Here is a 20,649-nt window from a genome sequence, read left to right on the forward strand (position 1 = left end):
GTGTTGGTAACTCTGGTTGAACCCAGGCTGGAGCTTGCACCTAGTCTGCTAGTGGTGGAGGTGTTCTTTGGCACTGCTCGGTATCTATGATTTCTTCCAGGTGGGTCATTTGGTTGTCAATAAGGGCGGTGGTTGGGTGACAGAATGCGCCAGTGAAATCTCGAATTACTCCCCTAGCGATTGGCCAAAGTGTATCAATCTTATGTGCCATGAGTAGTCAACCGATGGAGGGTACACCACCATCGCAGAGCTCCTTAGGGGGGCTCGGGGTACCTCTCTGAATCGACCTCCATATGTTGCACGACCTAGGGTTGTGGTTCTTGATGATGAGGTAGAGGACCCACTCGGGGTCCCCTAGGTGGAGGAGCGGGTTGTGCTCGACGTTCAGGCGCCGGAGTTACAGCCGGGGCGGTGACCTCCTTCCTTCGAGCGGCCTGCGCCTCTTCGACATTGATAAATTTAGTCGCCCGATCTAGCAAATGATCGAAATTCCTTGAAGGTCTCCAAAACAAGGAGACGATGAAATTATTATTGCTAAGCCCTTGGGAAAAGACGCTCACCAGGATCTTGGTAGTGGTTGTAGGGACGTCTATAGCCACTTAATTAAATTTTTTTAATATATGCCCTTAGTGATTCCTTGGGCCCCTGTTTAAGCGAGAACAGGCTCAAGGAAGTCTTTTGATAATGTTGGCTACTGGCAAAGTGGTGAAGAAAAGCTTTGTGGAAACCTTTAAAATTGTGAATGGATTTAGCCGGTAGTCGCTTAAACCACTTTTGTGCCTAGCCACCAAATGTGGTGAGGAACACCAGGTATTTTACCCCGTCGGTAAATTGATGGAGAAGAACAGTGTGCTCAAATTTAAGGAGATGATTCCCAAGGTCAATCGACCCTGAGTATTCCCCTATCGCCAATGTTTGATAATGCTTCGGCGGCTTGTCTTCTTGTACCTTCTGAGAGAATGAGGTGATAATTTTTTCAGGGGAACCGCACCTTACTGGAGCCTTTCCCCTGCATCCTTCTCGGGCAGGCGCTTCTCCAGAAGATTCTTGATGTAGTCCCTCTTGACCCAAATGCTCGAGCGGAGTACAAAAGAGCGCGCGATGGCATGGAAATGGTGAGTGGGATGCCCGCGACAGAGGAATGGGGCCTTCCTCCCCAACTCCTCGCTCCCTTTAATGGGTTGTTGTTGATACGACGAGATTGGGTGGTGGCAGGGTGCCACCGGTAGCCACTTATTGTTGTTGTTGCAATAATTTTTACGCTCGAGCATTGATGAGTAGATCTAGGTCTTCTTACGTCACGGTAATAGTAGTGAGTCTTCTAGCTTCTTCCATATCTGATTCTTAGATTCAGGCAAAAAGTCTCATTGATGACATTAAATTTGATCCTGTTTGAAAACTGCAGAGATAACACGCTGGGCACGGTGGATCGGTGGTTGACTGGTAGAAGACCTTTAACTCCACAGAAAAGCTTCCTTCTACTTTTGTGCACATGGAGACGAGCTAACAAAACGTCAACGCTTAGAAACTATGGAGAGTCCCTGGTGAAGGTCATTCGACACTCAAGTCAGTACAAGTTCGGACGGGTGAATAAAAAATAGTAAGGAATGTGTGCCTAAGAATAGAGTTGCAGATGTCAGAGAGTGTACCTTCGCCACGGAGGGACTCCCCCTTTATATACCACCTCTTAGAACCTCCGCAATCATGAGATGGCAATGTGTGTCAGAGTTTGTTGGGCAATGCATCATAATTGTTCAAGGAATCTTTCTACCCACATGTATACCTCTTTTGTCGTTTATAGCTTCTGTTACTGTTGGGGTTAATGAGAGAATATGTTGTCATAAATGGTCTGTTGATGGGAGACATGATGGTCCCTAAAGAAGCTTCCAAAAGAATATTCTCTAACACATAGTTGTTATTCTGACAAGTTGTTAAGAGGTTGTCTGCTAAGTATATCTCAGTAGGTCCTTAAGGTCGGTCATCTCTGCTGAGTTGCTCGGTTACACTCTGTATAACCTATTCTGTCTACATGTATTTTGGCCGGCCCATAAGGCTGACCACCTTTATACCTATCTCGGCATTAAGCCGCTTAGTTATGTTCTGTACAGCATTGAGACCTTCGTTCGAAGAATAGTGTAATGCCCTGTTCATGCTAGGAATCCGTTTGAGAAATAATATAATGCCCTGTGTTTCCTGGAAGTTCATCTGACAACCTATGCTTTGCTAGAAATCTGTTTGCGTAGTGATATGAGGATAAATACTTCACAGTTGGCTGGTCTTTTATCTGACCGAGAGTGCATAGAGGGATTCACAATCCACAAGGAGGCCAACACATACTCTAACTAACCCCATGGTTGAGATGGCTCAGACATCTCGGGCGGCTTAGGAGGTCGGTCGCCTCAAACCCCGATCGACTGTTGAACGACTAGAGATGTTATCTTTTAAGTGGAGTCCTAGGCTCTATACATTTGATCGGATGAAGGGTCGGTCGGCCTCTATTCGCCCGACTGGTAATCCAGTCGGGTTGGATCGGAGAGCTCTAATGCTAGGTCGACCTAGGAGGCCAACCGCCTCAAAATCTGGTCGGCTATTAGATGACTAGACATGTTATCTCTTAGGTAAAGTACCAGACTCCATATGTTTGACCAGTTGAAAGGCCAATCGGCCTCTACTCACCCGGCTAGCCTATAACTTAATTAGGTCTGGACGACCAATCACAGCCAAGTCAGGAGATACTCTCTTTTCTTAATTTTGAGTACTACATCACCATAACTTTAACCATCCGTCATCTTAACTCTTAACTGTTATATATGTTCTCCTCCAGATCTGTTTGTCATAACACGTATCTAATAATCATACCAGTATTCCTTGTTCCTCTTTTTACATTCACACCTGTCAGCATCACTGCTACCAATCCTCTTGAATCCAACGTAACAACAATGACACCTCAAAGGAAAAATCAAATCAAAAACTGCATGAGTGTCCAACTGAGAGTGATTGATTGTTACAGCATTCCTGAAAGAACTGCATTGCCACGGCTTTCATTTATTTATTTATATATTTATTTCGCTTCTCCATAACTTTGTGCTCCTCCTTCATTCTTCAGCATGCATCCTGGACTTCAACACACAATTCTTCACTCGTCAGGCTCTCATATCAGCCACAAGCCTGAAAAAAGTCAGCATCGTTCCAAAGCAGCAATTCAATTTAGTCATCTGTGGGATTATATATATATATATATATATATATATATATATATATATATATATATATATATATATATATATATATCCCTGCACAGATGGAGATGAAGTGATTTGGTTCGATGTGAAGATGGTATACTTTTTGTCAGAGATTGAAAACGGTTTTGTTCATCCTTTTGGAAAGGTGTATTGAGCATGTTTGACTGGACTCGGTCAGAGAAGAACGTAACCCTATAGCAGCTGTATTACGCATATATGTTGCAGATATATATATATATTATATGATTAATAATAGAAAACCAGATCGTCGATAGGTTGATTAGGGATGATGACGAGAGCCCTGGAGAGAAGAGGAGTGAGGCATTACAACAGATCTGAAACGCCTCGCATCAGATGGACTCAAGAGCTGCATGGCCTCTTTATTGAAGCTGTTCATAGCCTTGGAGGACTCGAAAGTAAGTGATTTTATCTACTACTTAATCTCTCAAACAAGAATTTTTTCCTAGTTGTGAAGAAGATCATGCATATGATTTTAATTTGATGATTCTGTATTTGATTCCTAGATGTATTATTGCAGAAGCAACTCCAAAGCAAATTTTGCAGATGATGGGCGTCAAGGAACTCAACATATCTCAAGTTAAAAGCCACCTGCAAGTGAGTAGTTCATGCCTTGTGAATTATTGATTAACCATAAAAGTTTTAGTTTCATTATGAAGAAATCTTTGATAATTAAACTATTTTTTGATTTTAATGTATACAAATTCTATTTGGTGATAATAATTATGTACAATGTTCTGAATTAAATTCTTGTTTCTGACAGATGTGCAGGATCACCAACAGCCAACCCACAATCGATTATAACTCTCAATCTAAGCAAAAACACTCCAGAAAGAGAAAGGGAAGGGCCTACATTTCATCACCACTTTACTCTCAAGATTCACACCAAAACTCTACCTTCAACTCCAACTGCATGTTCCAACTGTGAGTTTCTTAGTTCATGCATGTGATTAAGTACTAATACGCTTAATCCCTCTGAAAATTTCCACTCAGGCCTTCATTTGAACAGTTGCTGAGAGAGTGGATGCTGAAGAACCCTAGTAATCACACAAATGAGGTTTAATTAACATTAATTATGTAATTAAAAGTTCAAGTTATTAAACTCAAAATTGCTGAATATATAATTGCTTGGACTTTGTAGACTGTGGCTGCGAAGGAGATGGATGAACAGAATGCAGCAACGAAAGAGGAGACTGAGTGCTGGGCCACTAGCTCGAGTGCAGATTTGCATGAAAGGGATGTTTCAGAGACAAGGAGTAGAGATTTCTGCCAACACCTGAACTTGGAGCTCACCATATCATCTTCTTGTTCTTGTCCATGTGCACTGCTGTAGCAGGCATAAATGGTTGAATTCATGATACACAGCAATTGCTGCTACCTAACTAACTAGCTCAGATTGCGAAGAGAATTATGCGAAAAGAGAAGGTTTTTGTGTATGTATAGAACTACATGTTTATACAGTGGAAGTATAAAGATTTTCTTGAGTTTCTTTTGAAAAATATAGGAAATGATATGGTGAATAGGACGGGACCTCCAAAGTAGGAGACAAAGTCAAGAGAATTGGATGATCTGACGATCAAAGTCAAGGAGCGGTCAACACTCAGGACTAGCATAGTCATATGTTTTGACCGAGTGATATAGTCGATCGGACCTCTAGTCCGATTGGATTCCGAATCCCTCAAGATCAATGAAACCTCGAGTTGTTTCAATGTCATTCAGAGCCGAGTCCACTCGGTCACACAGGGCTAACACGGGCACGTGTCTCGACCGAGTGGTATAGTTGATCGGACATGCTAAGCACATGGCTTGGCTGGGCTTTTTGGCCGAGCAAAGAGGCCGAGCTGTTGGACCCCGTGGTAGTTTTGATGTGATCAACCAAGTTGGTTAGGTCCTGCTGTGTTTGATCCCTGTGTCTGAGTGTGCAGGAGCTTAGGAACACAGGAAGTCGAGCGGAAGACGCAGCTAGCGAGAAGGACGGCACGGGAAGGGAGCCGACGGGCTCGGTGCGTCCGAAGGACGAGAGAGCTGCGGAAGAGTACTCCGGTGGGCGTGAAGAGCGTGCGCGGCGTTCGAGGGACGTTAAGCCGGGACGGAAGGCTGCTCGAGGAGAAGGTCGGGAATTGGGTTCGGGTGAGCCCTATTCCGGTTGGTCGCAATCACCCAAAAGAACGGAGCTTCGGAAGCTAAAGAGGAGAAGAAAAGAAGACAAAAGAGGTTGAAATTACTGTAGCAGAAATTACTGTAGCAGTAACCTTGAAGGCGCCTTAAACACATTGAAGGCGCCTTGAACACATTGAAGGCGCCTTGAATGATTGTTTAAGGCGCCTTGAGCAGTCCAGTTTGACCGTTTGCGCTGCGGATAAAGTTTTATCCGCAGATCGAGTTGGAGGCGTCTTAAACCTTGTTGGAGGCGCCTTGGACCCTCGAGATAGACTTTCCAGGAGCTATAAAAAGGCCCCTGGAGCTAGGAATTCAACAACAACTCAAGCAATCATTGTGTAGCCATTCCTAGCAATAGTTCTAAGCTTCCAAAGTGTAAAAGGCTTCTCCGCCTTCAGAAAGGAGATTTTTCTTCTGAGCTTTTTCACGCCCGGATTAACAACCTCCTTGGTTGTAACCAGGTTAAATCCCTTCTACTTAATTCCTATTTCCTTGCTTAGTTTAATTTTATTTCGCCTTTACTTATTTACTATTGCATTAATTGAGTTGAAAGTACGAGGAGGGTATTTTTATTTTTTGTTTTCAGCAATTCACTCCCCTCTTGCCGGTCTTCGCTGCACCAACAAGTGGTATCAGAGTCTGATCGCCTCAGAAGGACTAACCGCCAACTGAAGCACTACGATCAAGATGATGGCCGGAGCAAACATCCATCTCCCGTAGTTCGACGGAGACTTCGCCACATGGAAGCGCAAAATGGAGGTATTTTTTAAAACGGATTTTGATATTCTTATTACAATGAAATATGGTTTTGCAGCGCCGAAAGACAAAGAAGAAAACACATGGAGCAAGAAGGAGCAAGCCGATTTCGTCGCCAACGGAAAGGCGGAGTTCCACCTGCTTAGCGTGCTGCCACCACAAGAAGTAAATCGGATCGGAAGCTACGACTCAGCGAAAGATCTCTGGGAAAAATTCCTGGAGCTACACGAAGGTACTTCCGAAGCGAAGCTAGCGAAGCGCGACATCCTCCGGAACCAGTTAACGAACCTCCGGATGAACCAAAGCGAGAAGGTAGCGCAACTCCAAGCGAGAATCAAGGAGCTAATAACGCAACTAACGAACCTTGGAGAAGAGGTAACCAACCGGGACTCCATTCGATACGCGCTCAATGCCTTCCCGAGAACTCCAGAGTGGGCCTCCTTAGTAGATGCGTACTACATCTCTAAGGACCTCGAGGTAAGTACGTTAGAACAATTATTTTCAACTTTTGAACTTCACGAATCTCGAGTTTCAGAACCCAACGGAGCAGAGAAGACAAGACAGAACATTGCCCTAAAGGCAAAAGTAATCGGTTCTGACTCCGAAGCCTCGGGCGATGAATCCGAAGCAGCACTACTGGTAAAACAGTTCAATAAGTTTTTTAATTCTAATAAATTTAGACCGCAGAAAAAGAGGCATCAACAAAGAAAAAGGACGGTTCGCTACTACAACTGCAACGAAGAAGGGCACATCAAGGATGACTGCCCGAAATTAAAGAGAAAGGAGAAAGAAAGGGAAAAATCAAAAAGCAAGAAACCAGAATCCTCCAAGCACAAGAATCTGAAGGCCACCTGGTCAGATTCGTCATCCTCTGAATCGGAAGTCAAAGAATTCTCGGGACTAGCACTGATGGCCAACCATCAGAAAGTAGAAACGTCCAGCTCAGAGATGAGCATCGATGAAGGGGGAGGAACATTAGAAGAAGAAAGCAGCAGTGAAGGGGGAGCGTCACCAAACCAGGTAAGTAAGGTACGCAATCTAACCCCAACTCAATCTTTCAAATTTATCAAGTCTCTTTCTAAAGAGTTAGATCAATTAGAAAAAGAGAATGCTGAACTAAAGTTGAACTTAGCAAGAGCATGCCCGTTAGAAATGTATGATCATCTAAAATCAGAAAATGAAAATCTAAAATTAGAAATTGAGAAATTAAGAAATAGTACATGTTTAAATAGATTTCCAAATTCAAAAATTAAAGTTTATGGAAAATTGAACTGGTATATTAGAAACCATCAGAGCCAGCTTAGAAGGATACCCAAAAATTATGTACCCCCTAAGTATCTGAATAACCCTGTAGGTAGGAACCTCTATTGGGTTCCAAAATCTGTGCTTAATTAATTTTTCAAAAATTAAAAGCTTACAGTGAGAAAATTAAATATTGAAATTCTTTATGGAAGCTTTGTCTAAGGAAGTGGTTGTTGCTCCAATAACCAAGAAGGCCTAGTGCCTCGCCACGACCTGGAAGCTAAAATATTGAAAAAAAAATGTTTAATTAACTTTCTGAAAAAGCATTAAACTAGAATTAAATAATGCTTTAAAAGTTCTTAAATCTTTTTAAAATTCTAAAAAGTCAGATTGTGAAAATTCAAAAATTTAAATTTGACTTAGAAATTTTTTTATTGAATTAGAATTTTTTAAAATTCAAAAATTTGACTTAGAAATTTTTTTTGGAAAAATTCATATTGACTTAGAAAATTTTTTTTGAAAATTCAAAAATTTGACTTAGAATTTTTTTGTTTGGAAAAATTCGTTTTTGAATTAGAATTTTTTTAAATTCTATACATTTCACTTAACTTAGGTTATTTTTTTTAACCCCATTTTTACTGTGATCAAAGGGGGAGAGAAAAATACAAGTTTAGGGGGAGTTAGAAAATTTTGAAATTTCTGTTATTATAAAAAGTGTTGCAATTTTACTAATTGCAAAAAATTATGCTTAACTTGTTAGTTTAGTAATTTTTTCTTTAAAATTACTTTTTATGGACTTGTTAGTTTAGTAATTTTTTCTTTAAAATTACTTTTTATGTCTATTTTAACCCTAACTTGAACTTGGGTTGATGCACATCAAAAAGGGGGAGATTGTTGGACCCCGTGGTAGTTTTGATGTGATCAACCAAGTTGGTTAGGTCCTGTTGTTTGTGTCTAAGTGTGCGGAGCTTAGGAACACAGAAGTCGAGCGGACGCAGCTAGCGAGAAGGCGGCACGGAAGGAGCCGACGGGCTCGGTGCGTCCGAAGGGCAGAGCTGCGGAAGAGTACTCGGTGGGCGTGAAGAGCGTGCGCGGGGAGAACGGGACGGAAGGCTGCTCGAGGAGAAGGTCGGGAATTGGGTTCGGGTGAGCCCTATTCCGGTTGGTCGCAATCACCCAAAAGAACGGAGCTTCGGAAGCTAAAGAGGAGAAGAAAAGAAGACAAAAGAGGTTGAAATTACTGTAGCAGAAATTACTGTAGCAGTAACCTTGAAGGCGCCTTAAACACATTGAAGGCGCCTTGAACACATTGAAGGCGCCTTGAATGATTGATTAGGCCAGTTTGACCGTTTGCGCTACGGATAAAGTTTTATCCGCAGATCGAGTTGGAGGCGTCTTAAACCTTGTTGGAGGCGCCTTGGACCCTCGAGATAGACTTTCCAGGAGCTATAAAAAGGCCCCTGGAGCTAGGAATTCAACAACAACTCAAGCAATCATTGTGTAGCCATTCCTAACAATAGTTCTAAGCTTCCAAAGTGTAAAAGGCTTCTCCGCCTTCAGCAAAGGAGATTTTTCTACTGAGCTTTTTCTTACTGCCCTGGATTAACAACCTCCTTGGTTGTAACCAGGTTAAATCCTGTTTTCTACTTAATTCCTATTTCCTTGCTTAGTTTAATTTTATTTCTGCCTTTACTTATTTACTATTGCATTAATTGAGTTGAAATCCGAGGAGGGTATTTTTATTTTGTGTTTTCAGCAATTCACCCCCCTCTTGCCGGCCTCCGCTACACCAACACGAGCGAGGGCCGAGTCTTTGAAAGGGTCATCATTCTTTAGCCGACTCATACGCAACGGGCATGTTACCATTAGAGCATATCAAGATCAACTCAACGACCTAATATCATTCCTTGTTGACTTTTGTATAATAGTTGTCAAAGCATTACGAGAATATTCCCTACACAGTCTTTACGATGGAAGCTTCCACCCTGCAAAGCACAAAGATGGTGGGTCTATTTTTGGAAAGGTATTAGACCATTAGGATAGTCAGTCTTTTTTTAGAAATACATCAATATTCAAGCACAAAGGAAAATTGACACTATATAAAGGTCTCCCCTAAAGGCACAGGGATGCTAGGCTACGTTACACGATATTACACACTCAGAGATTACTGTTCTTTTTTACTGTTCATTACATTCTCCTGATTACTTAATTGACTTGAGCGTTGGAGTGTCTATGTCGGGAACTCCTCCCTCGCCCGGTTGTTGATGTTTTCTTCCCTCCACGTTCTTTTTTGACACGCAGGATCATTCGGCGCCCTCTATTCCCAATATAAAAGTCTCCTCACGGTCAACAGCGAAGCCACCTACCCAACACACCATCTTCCCCCATTTTAGATAAGATCAAATTTGGCACCGTCTGTAGGAACTTCACCTAAATCTGGAATGCGAAGATGGAAGAAACTGGATGGTTCACTACAGTTACTTTGTGACAATTAAGAAGACTTGGAGTTGCTAATAACTATCCGAGCGTAGAAATTGGTGCAACAACAGCAAGCAACAGTTGGGTGTCCTTTGCTAAACGACCCAGCTATATCAATGGCAGGCCCTCATGCCGAGTGAGAGACCCGAGTGGAAGGGGCAATTGGGTTCCAACTGATTCCTCCTCTAATCGGCTTCATGCAAGTGCATGTGCACTCGATCAGCTTGTCGCCCATGCCGTCCTCCCCGATCGCGTATCATCGAGCACTGTTCCGCACGCCATTCGATGATATGGGCTAAGCGGAAAGCCCCAAGGATCATCTTCGAGAGACGTACCCGCTCGGAATATTCGAAAGGGAAAAACTCCTATGGCTAGTAGCTCCCCTGAATGAGTAAGTATGACGTTCTCCAAAGAAACATTAGAAGACAAGCTGGCAAGCAATTTCAGACCCTTAGCGATTGGAGAGTATAAAGGAGCAACTGACCCAGATGACTATCTGCTCAAATTTAAAAATGTAACTATCCTCCATCAATACACGGACAATGTCAAGTATCGAGTGTTCCTAACCACTATTTTCGACTTAGCATAAAGATGGTTCAATCGACTGACTGCCAACTCCATTTGCTGCTTCAAGGATTTCTGCAAGACATTCCTCCACCACTTCACCAATAGCCACTGATACCACAAGACCATGTTGAGTTTATTTTCCCTTAAGAAAGGGCCTAAGGAGGCGCTGAGGGCGTACATAAAACGATTCAACCAAGTGACCATGGATGTTCCGTCACCCACTTCAGAGATTCTAGTGAGTACCATCTCCCAAGGACTCACAGATAGAGACTTCTTCTGGTCTCTGATCAAAAAGTCCCCTAGAGATTTTGACCATCTGTTAGGGAGGGCAACTAAGTATATTAACGTAGAGGAAGCACAGTCTGCTCGAAAGAAGGAGGTGGTCATGCCTGCGCCCGCCACTGCCCCCGAGCACCAAGCTCCTCTACCTCCTCCTCAACATAAGGGACCTCGAGTGGACCCTGTACCGCACCCCCATGAACAGAGGTCGATCGTGGTTCAACATGTGGAAGTTGTTCGGATGTCATCTGGTGCGCTCGGCCATTCTGTACTTATCACCAGACGGGAACCCATAACACTCAAGAGTGTTATAACTACAACCAGGAAATACGCCAAGTAGGCAACCGAGGATATAGACAGCAGGCACCATCCTTGAATGACTAACGCTATCGACGACCGAACGGACCTCTAGGGTGAGGCCGTGGGAATGCTGATCGAGCCCCACAAGAACCCCAGCGATAAAAAAAATCGAGCCCCAGCCCAAGCCCCTACCAAGCCTCCACGTAAATCGACTCGATAAGAAGAAAATTGCACCAATAGCGTTCGAGGGACATTGGTATGATAGTTAGCGGCCTAACCGGCGAAGATTTCAACCGGGCCAAAAAGTCACATACTCGTTGATTGGAAATTTATGTAGTCATGTCCAATCAGAAATAGGCGCAAAGGCCCGAAATTAGCTTTGGCCCCAAGGACTTATAATGGGTGGAAATACCCTATGACGATGCCCTAATCATTAAGGCTGTTATAGCTAATTATGACATATATCGAATTTTTGTTGACATAGGCAGTTCGGTTAATATTATTTTCAAGAAAGCGTTCGAGCAATTGCAAATAGAGAATAGTAAGCTCAGCCCATGACAACACCCTTATAGGGATTCACCGGCAACAAAGTTCAGCCGATCAAACAGATTAAGCTGGTCATATTCTTAGGGGAGGAGCCCCTGATGAGGACTCGCCAATTGACCTTGATCGTGGTGGGCGCGCCCTTGGCTTACAACGTGATATTGGGTCGCCCAGCCTTGAATGAGTTCCAAGCAGTCATCTCAACCTTTTGCCAGAAGATCAAATTCCCCGTGAATGATCAAGTTGGGGAAGTAAAAGGAAATCAGATGGTTGCACGTAAGTATTATGTGGATGTTGTCAAGATTGAAGCTCGAGTGACGTTGAAGATCCAACGAACAGGGTGAATGGCATACATGAAGCGCCCTAGACTTTGATCTACGAAGAAAAAGAGGAGGTTCAGATCCATCTTGACCGTTCGGAAGCCACCACTCAGATAGCGGTTGATCTGATGCCCGAATTTAAAGTCGAGCTAGTGGAATGCATAATGCACAACAATAATGTGTTCACCTAGACACCTGAAGAAATTATGAGCATCTCACCAGCGGTTATGAAACACATGCTCCACGTCCATCCTAACGCTCGGTCAGTCAAATAGAGAAAGCGAGATTTTAGAGCTGAGCAGAACAGAATCATTCGAGCGGAGGTAGACAAGTTGCTCGAGGCAGGGCATATCTGGGAAGTCCAATTCCGGAGTTAGTTAGCCAACATGGTGTTGGTGTCTAAGCTAGGAAACAAATAGCAAGTCTACATCGACTTCAGAGACTTGAATAAAGCATGCCTAAAGAATTATTATCCCTTGTCGCACATTAATCAACTGGTAGACTTGATGGCCGACTGCGAGTTGATATGCATGATTGATACATTTCAGGGCTACCACCAAGTCCCTTTGGCCAGAAAAGATCAAGAAAAGGTTAGTTTCATCAAGGCCGAAGGAACCTATTGTTATAATATTATGTCGTTCGGACTAAAAAATGCATGCGCCACTTACCAATAACTCATGAATAAAGTGTTCCGGAGGTAGATCGGCCGTAACATAGAGGTGTACGTGGATGGCATCATAATTAAGCACCTTCAGTCGGCAAATCTATGTGCTAACATCGACGAGACATGCCAAACGTTGAAAAACTATGGACTCAAACTCAACCCTCTCAAATGATTGTTCGGAGCCAAGAGTGGGTGGTTTCTTGACTACATAGTAACCGAATGAGGGATTGAAACTAACCCGATCAAAGTGCAAGCTCTCCGAGACATGGCTCCACCATGCAACATGAAGGAAGCCCAACGATTGACTGGGTAGAGCACGACACTGTCGTGGTTCATCTCAAGGTTGTCCGATCAAAGACTAACCCTTCTTCAAGATATTTCGTCGAGTCACCAAATTTCAATGGGATGCTGAATGTGACAAGACGTTCAAAGAGCTGAAAGATTATCTATCCGCCCTGCCTATACTCGCCAAACCAATAGTCGGCAAACCCTTGTGGGTGTACTTGTCGACTACCGAGAGTGTTCTAGGGTCGATTTTAGTACGACAAGAAGGAGATGAGCAACAACCAGTGTATTTCTTAAGTCATTTATTAAAAGATGTCTAGTGCCGCTACATTGTACTTGAGAAGTTAGCATACAAACTAGCCTTAGCTGCTCGAAGGCTACGCTACATGACATTACGCACTCAAAGTTTACTATTCCTTTCTACTCTTCACTACATTCTTCCTCTCGATCTCTTAAATGACTTGAGCGTCAAAGTGCATGTGTCGAGGACCCCTCCCTGACCCGATTACCAACATTTGCTTTGTTGGGATCTAGCGCGTTAAACACGCGGAAGCGCAATGAAAAAATTACTAGATCCTCTTATCCAGCGGATTCATGCGAAGGGAAGAAATCATTTCGTAAAACAATATATGCTAAGTTACATGATAGGATTATACCTTTGTTGCGTGCCCTTCGTAATCCCAACAGCAACCTTTCTTTATATACAAATCTTAACAAGTTCAAGCGTCTGCGCCTCTACAGTATCCACACGAACAAGCCTTGTCTTTGCTTGTCTCACAAACAAAGCAAGATGGAGAAGAAATCACAAGGTTGTGCTAGCAACCACAATGGTGATTTCAGCCAAGAGGGGGAAGGAGGAAAAAGAAGAATGCCAAGGGTCTCAACACATCAAAACTCTTAAAAACCTCTGAAAAATATCATCCAAAATGATATTTATAACCATCCCATGGTATACCAAGAGTCTCCACCCTTTCATCTTCTAATCTAATGGCTCAAAATTAACCATTCAATCCAATGGTTCAATTTTGACCATTCAACTTCCTTGGTGAACTCAAGTTCACCCAATGAGTCCAACCCATTAATTCTCAAGCAACTCGACTCAATCCAACAATTGGATCCCTTTGAGTCTAACTCAATGAGTCAAATTCGGATTGCACTTAATCCAATGATTCATCACATGAATCTATCTCTATATAAACTTGTTCTTTGTGTGTGACCCTATAGGTTCTCGTAACGTTGGCAATGTACCCAAATCAACATTTGTGATACATAAACAATGAGTGGCATCTAGCAAGGCATCATTGTTATCCAAGTGACGAGAAAGTCAAGATCCGACCTAACCTGTCCGTGGCTATTATCTTGTATGACTTGGTATCTCTATCCTTGATATCTAGATTGATCAATGAGGCATAGACCGTGTCATCCTCTTATCAATCTTTGTGTTTCTTGATCTCCAAGTAGACACACTTATCAAATAAGCTCAATATCTCATATTGACTTATTTACGCATGGTCATGCTTTCTTACGTCCTACTAATCAAGGGACCTACAGATATCGTTTCCATCATATGGAAGGGATAGATTCCATCTACATCACTCACATCCCTCCGCATAATTTATTACATACTCAGTGATCGACTTTATAGTCCATCCTGTTATGGGTGACGTTTGACGATACCAAAGTATACAACTCCTTATGTAGGGAACCGTAGTGATTTTAGGTCTAAGGACTATTCATACCAATAGTCACATGAAAATGTTTATGACACTCATACAACGATCCATGAAACATTGTCACGGCGGGTCATTCAATATATATTCTCTAATATATACTCATATGTCAACCTGATATCTCATATCCATGACTTATGAGATCAAGTCATCTGTTGATCTACGTGCTAGTCTCAATGCATTAATATTGTCCTTGTATATTAATACTCAACTAAGAATAATTAAGAGTAATGTTCTCTACAATATCTCACTATCAATTCAACCAATTGATATACTGTAGATAAGAACCTACTACCCAAGGATATTATTATACTTATTCAATTGGCACTGAACTGAAATAATTATAATAACCAACTTTACCTTTTATTGGTAATGATATATGATACAAAATGAGTCCTTTATAATCATCTCATAATTGATACTAGAGTTAATACTAACATACTTCCCTCCACATTCTTTTTTGACACTCAGGATCGTTCAACGCCCTCTGCTCCTAGTACAAAAATCTTCACACGGTCAATATTAAAACCACCTACTCAACACACCATCTTCTCCGATTTTAAATAGAATCAGATAAGATTATGAATTGCTGATTTAAGGAGAGTCACATCAGTACAATGATATTTTGATATGGATTTTAGTTTTTATACAAGAACATGTGTCAGATTGTTCATAGCTTGGCTTTGTCGTCGGCCTTTGATCATTCCTTATCACTGCCAAGTCAAGGGGCCATGGCAGGATTGGATCTTTCAAACACAATAAGATACTTCTATAAACCTCGCTCGCCGCCCCCGACACGTTTTCATCTGAGCGAAGTCTTGGCAAAAATCATTCGACAAGCTGATTCGATATCTATCCCCCACGAAATTTGTCGCTAGGTTTGGAAGGGATGATAGGATTAGAATTAGATAGATTAAGATAGAATTGAGGATAAGATTAATAATCACTCCTCATGTCTAGATATCATGAATCCCACCCTTAATCAACTCTAATCCTATCCCTAATCAACCCTACCAAATGACATATTAATAACTTTTTGAAAACATAATCCTAATCTATCATCCCTACCAAACAGAGCGTAAACAGTGGATTGAACTTTCTACCATCTCCAGCTTCTCAAAGAAGTGAAAAAAATATTTATAGTACTTAACAGGCAATCAACTTAAGTAGTATTAACATTAAAATAGATCCTACCGACAAGTAAAAAATAAAGAAAATAAGTCACTCCGACTTCTTAGTGTCGGTGTAGTCAGAAGTTGCTGACGGCATGAAGATTGGTGAGTACTTGTGATACTGGATAATCGTGAGCAGCACAAATGTGTTTGCCGCCAAGAACAACAAACTTGCTACCCATAACTGTATGAAGACATTCCTTCCCTTGAACTCTAGTAGGTATGCCCACATCAGCCAGTGCATTTGAGATGTCATCCACACGGTTATGCATATAAAACCTTTCCACTTCATTTTCATGCTGGTCCAGGGAAGAATCAGAGGCAGAAGACAGAAGAACCAAACAAAATACTGTGCAGTTATAACCTGTGAGATTTTATCAACAAAATATTGTGCAATTTATTGACTTGAACGAGGTACCTATGGTAGCGATCAACAATCGTGATATCAAAAACTAAAGAAAGCAGAGTGCGCACCTTGTTGAAAGCTACAAATGCCACTGTCTGCACAAAAAGACAGAACGAAAGATCATCTGCAAAAGAGAAGATAAGAACAAGTTGCACCATCAATTGAGGTAGAAAGGATGCAAGCTTCTCATAAATTGAGAATCCCAATTGGTGATGGAGATAGACATGATAGAAGTATATGGAGAAGTTGTGCCGTGGGTCTGTCCTTGTGAGGTGATATAGTAGTGCTTCATTTAAAAATTCTGATCCATAAAGATAGAAGAAGCCAATAGTTAAGAGGAAAAATATGGTTGCCGAAAGCAACCCAAATGCTATAGTATTCCATGATAGAATGCCTCCCAGAAAAAGCCACATAGAACTCCAGCAATTTGATGCTTTTGAAGAAGCTCTTGAATTGCAATATGACATATGTTGTTGCGAGCTCCATTGTGTAAGGTTTGGCTTTCTGGAAGAATCTATACCTTGTTTGCTCAGAACTATGATCAATGGAAGAGAATATATAATGGGATATATTCTGAAATGAACAATAAGCCCATACCAGAATGCTGCCTGAATTACTTTACCTGTCATTAAAACAGAAAGATATTGGTGTAAAATATGTCAACTAACATACCAAGTGTAAAATCAGTAAATATTCACTAACAGCTGTTTGTTTGTTTGTTTGTTTTTTCTAAAATATAAACTAAAACCTGTTGCAGTATCAAATCAACAAGTTTTAGTTTGTCAACTAAGATACCAAGTGTAAAATCAGTAAATATTCACTAACACCTGTTTTTTTTGTCTAAATATAAACTAAATCTGTTGTGGTATCAAATCAACAGGTTTTAGTTTATATTGGTCAGGTTTTACCCAATTTGTTCTACTTTTTAGAAATCATATGGAGGCAAGCAGAAAAAATTAATCACATGGTTATAGTATCATACTAAAAATCCCAACAAATTGAAGCCAAGTATTTCTGCAGGAGAAAATGCATATCAAGATAGACAGCACTTACACCATTCATAACACACAAAATGATCCATAAGATCACGGCACAAACAATGGGTTCACAGTTTCCCCTTGTACCAATGGTGAAAGTGAATGGATTGAAGAGCCATGCTGCAACTGACCAAAGTCGCAGATTCTCTGGCACACCACGCAGCTTACAAATAGCATCAACAAACAACCCCACAAGCAAATCTGAGAAAAGAAAAGGTCAAGTAATTGATGTATCAACATTTTACATTTGCAGCATCTGAAGAAACATCTTAGTACAAATTCAACATCATTGGCTTTATCATCAAACGTTACAAAACTACTCAGAAAAAAGGACACCAGTTGAGGAATGTGAAGATACAAGGTTAAATTAACTTTATAGCTTCTATTCAGATGCAGACAACAAAAAAGTAGATAGTCCGTGCTAATGCTGATTGTTTCTCATCCATATGTTTCCTTAATCTAAGCCAGTTTTGACAGTACAACATCTGTTCCGCCCATGTTTTTCCTTAATCTAAGCCAATTTTGACAAAACAAGATCTTTAGCTATCAAGAAAAGTTGAGAAACAAGAAAAATAATGTAGAACCAGAACCAAATCTATACTACGCCCTTAAGTTTCCATAAGTGGCTAAGCGAACAAATATTTAGCAAGATAGTTGGTTCCCAACATACATGAGCGAACATAATGAAATAAGTCGGAGAACCTAGAAACCTTATTAGATTAAGAATTAGTCATGGAGAAGGAAGAAACTATTTTTCTCTATCTCAAAGATATCGGCAGACACCAGGAAATTACAGAAACAAAGTCGCAAATTACACTCTAGGGTCAAATGCGTGTTGACAATATATATGCCAAAATTGCATTTTGTCCACTTTACAAACAGGTAAAAAAAAACGAAGGATAAAAGCAATAACAGGATCCGGTACAAGAACACCTCATTCTCCATGTTCACTGAAGAAATATAAACAACCTTACCAATTACCAAGCAAAATAAGACTAAGAGACGGTATCATTGGGTAAAAAAGCCAACAAAATTTCGCCTTTCTTACATACCAGCGGCTGAAAAGAGGATCTTTCCCCAAGATGGATGGATGAAGGAATTGGGGACGAGTAAGAAAGCCAGAAGGGGCGAATAGCGGTACGTAGAGCGCTCAAACGGCGACCTTCCGGCTGCAACCAAGGCAGCTGCATCGGAAAAAACGAGATAGTCGACGTCGGTGTACCGGACCTCCATGTGTGCGTCCTGCCACTCACCGTAGGCCACCAGGAGCAACCGTAGAACTGCAGACGACAACATCAAACTGCGTAGCTTGATCCATTCCATTGCCCGTTCCCTCTCGACGTGCCAATTCCCGATCTCAAATCTCGCCTTCGGCCACCCTAATCTCTCTCTCTCTCTCTCTCTCTCTCTCTCTCAAAGCTTCCACTGTGGCTCCCACGAAGAGCCTGAGTCGCAAGAAAATAATGGGCCTCTGAATTTGAGCCTATTACATTGGGCCTATTAAGTTAATCTTTCACCTCTGTAAACTAAATATTAAATTTGAGTAAATATTATTAAGAAAAAGGTACAGTAAAACTTCACTATTTAAATATTAAACTAAATCTAAATTACTATCCCTTTTCTTTCCTTTGGTGGTGCAACCCCTCAAGCATCGGTTAGATTTGGCTGGTCAAATTGATTCGTCCCACAAAAAATTTTAGCAGATAAGGTTAAAAAGTCATTAACTCATTTAAAGGTGGATCCAAGTAGATTGATCCACCTAGGCCCACAATCTATGTAGATCAATTCGTGATAGGCTTATGTTGGTCCATGAGTTAAGAAAAAAATCTTCAAAACTTAAATTTAATGGGCTTGTAAGTTTGGTTTACTTGATCCCTAACTCAAACTTAAAAATTCTAATTTTTTCTATATATATTTTTATTTTTTTGATAAACTTATGGATTAACCCGCCTAACTCGCAATTCGCTTTGAGTTGGGTTGAGTTGAGGGTTTACCAACCCACCAAGATGACAGGTTGGTCCACTCTGCCCCCGCTAAATAGTCGGTCTACCACAGGTCGCCCTGCCCCGCCTCGCCACGGGCTGGTCTGTATGACCGTTCTATTTAATGTTGGTGTAGGGAGCACCGGATAATCAAACGATTTTGATAATGACAAATAATCAAAGTTAAGTTTATTTGTGATCTAACGAGATTAATCAAGTGTGCAAGTAGCTCAATCAGAAAGTTCTAGTAAAACTAGACAAGTAAAAGTTCTAGTAATACTAGATAGTTGACGGTGCTAGTAGGTCAACTGGATCAGATATTAGGCAAAGTGGAAGTCTTGACAGAATAAGGACACCAAGCGGGAAATCTAGACTGGTTAATGGGTCGGATGTCTAGCAAGGCTATGGTAAATATGTTACCATTTCTTGGATTTTTGTAAGGAACGATAAACGTGTTACCGTTCCTCAAATTTTTGTAAAATCGAACATTTGCTTTCGAATCGTTGTTCGAAGGAAAAAGCTTTTAGTAAAAATATCAATGACTGCGGACCTTAGACTAGTAGCACAGACTGTGAACCAAGTAAAAATAAATATGTTCCTTTGATTGTGTTTTGTTTCCGTTGCATACTTTCGAAAAATGGGAACTAGCGACACACTATATTCACCCCTCTAGCACTTTTTTCGATCTTACAATTGGTATAGAGTAAGGCCACTATGAATTGATGCAACCACCGTTTAAGCATTTTTTATTTGCTTTATTTTTTTTTTGGTTTTTTGTTTATTATCTTGTTTCAAACTCTACTAATCCAAGACAAATTCTTAGCACATTCTTTGTCATCTTTTTGCAAGAGTTATTTGTTTTTTGATGACCCGTCAAGAAGGTTATAGCACGGCTCAACTGCCTCTCTTCTCTGGTGATGATTTTGGCTATTGGAACAGTCGAATGGAGTACCACTTGAAGATCTAAGTGGAAATATGAATTGTGATCTAAATAAGATTCATGCTCCCCACCATTGAAGGAGTACCACTCACTTGTGACAAATGGGACAATGCCACTAAAAGATACATTGAGACCAATGCTAAAGCTACTCAATTCTATAATTCGGCTTGACCAATGAGGAACTAAACAAAGTCAGACCATTCAACAACATAAAAGATCTTTGGGAAAAGCTAATCAAGCTTTACAAAGGAACCTTCAATACTAAAGTATATAAAAGAGATTTGTTTCTAAATAAATTATATAATATCAAAATGCAAAATGGAGAATCAACAAATCAACTCCACGCTTGAATCCAAGATATACTTAGCGACCTACACTTCATCAAATAGCCTATCAAAAAATGTGACATAATTGTTAGAATACTTTGGGACTTAGAGGGGGAGTGATCAGCTCCAATCGCTTTATTGCTGATGATTTACAGTGGAAATTTGATGCAATGCTAACATCATTGATTTTACTTGGTATCCA

The 20,649-nt window shown here is 41.1% G+C and overlaps 2 protein-coding genes across 3 annotated transcripts; one reads left to right on the forward strand and one right to left on the reverse strand.

Moving 5' to 3' along the window:
- The first annotated feature begins 3,490 nt into the window (after positions 1–3,490).
- Positions 3,491–4,665, forward strand: LOC121973110 (myb family transcription factor MPH1-like). 2 transcript variants are annotated; one of them, XM_042524692.1, is made up of 5 exons: positions 3,491–3,658; positions 3,781–3,857; positions 4,024–4,184; positions 4,254–4,317; positions 4,402–4,665. In XM_042524692.1, the coding sequence occupies exons 1-5, from the start codon at positions 3,529–3,531 to the stop codon at positions 4,591–4,593; spliced, it is 624 nt and encodes a 207-aa protein (XP_042380626.1). In that variant the 5' UTR covers positions 3,491–3,528; the 3' UTR covers positions 4,594–4,665. The 2 variants fall into 2 exon arrangements, 1 of the variants encoding a protein (XP_042380626.1); XR_006109388.1 differs by having other exon boundaries at positions 3,767–3,857; positions 4,024–4,317.
- An 11,005-nt stretch (positions 4,666–15,670) lies between these two features.
- On the reverse strand, positions 15,671–18,654 carry LOC121969487 (GPI mannosyltransferase 1-like). Its single transcript, XM_042519624.1, has 4 exons — positions 18,252–18,654; positions 17,218–17,400; positions 16,231–16,784; positions 15,671–16,120 (listed from the first exon to the last, which is right to left on the reverse strand). Exons 1-4 carry the CDS (start codon positions 18,520–18,522, stop codon positions 15,806–15,808), a joined length of 1,323 nt encoding a protein of 440 aa, XP_042375558.1. The 5' UTR covers positions 18,523–18,654; the 3' UTR covers positions 15,671–15,805.
- Between the last annotated feature and the right edge of the window lie 1,995 nt (positions 18,655–20,649).

This window comes from Zingiber officinale, chromosome 4A, assembly GCF_018446385.1.
Source record: "Zingiber officinale cultivar Zhangliang chromosome 4A, Zo_v1.1, whole genome shotgun sequence".
NCBI classification, from domain to species: Eukaryota; Viridiplantae; Streptophyta; class Magnoliopsida; order Zingiberales; family Zingiberaceae; genus Zingiber; species Zingiber officinale.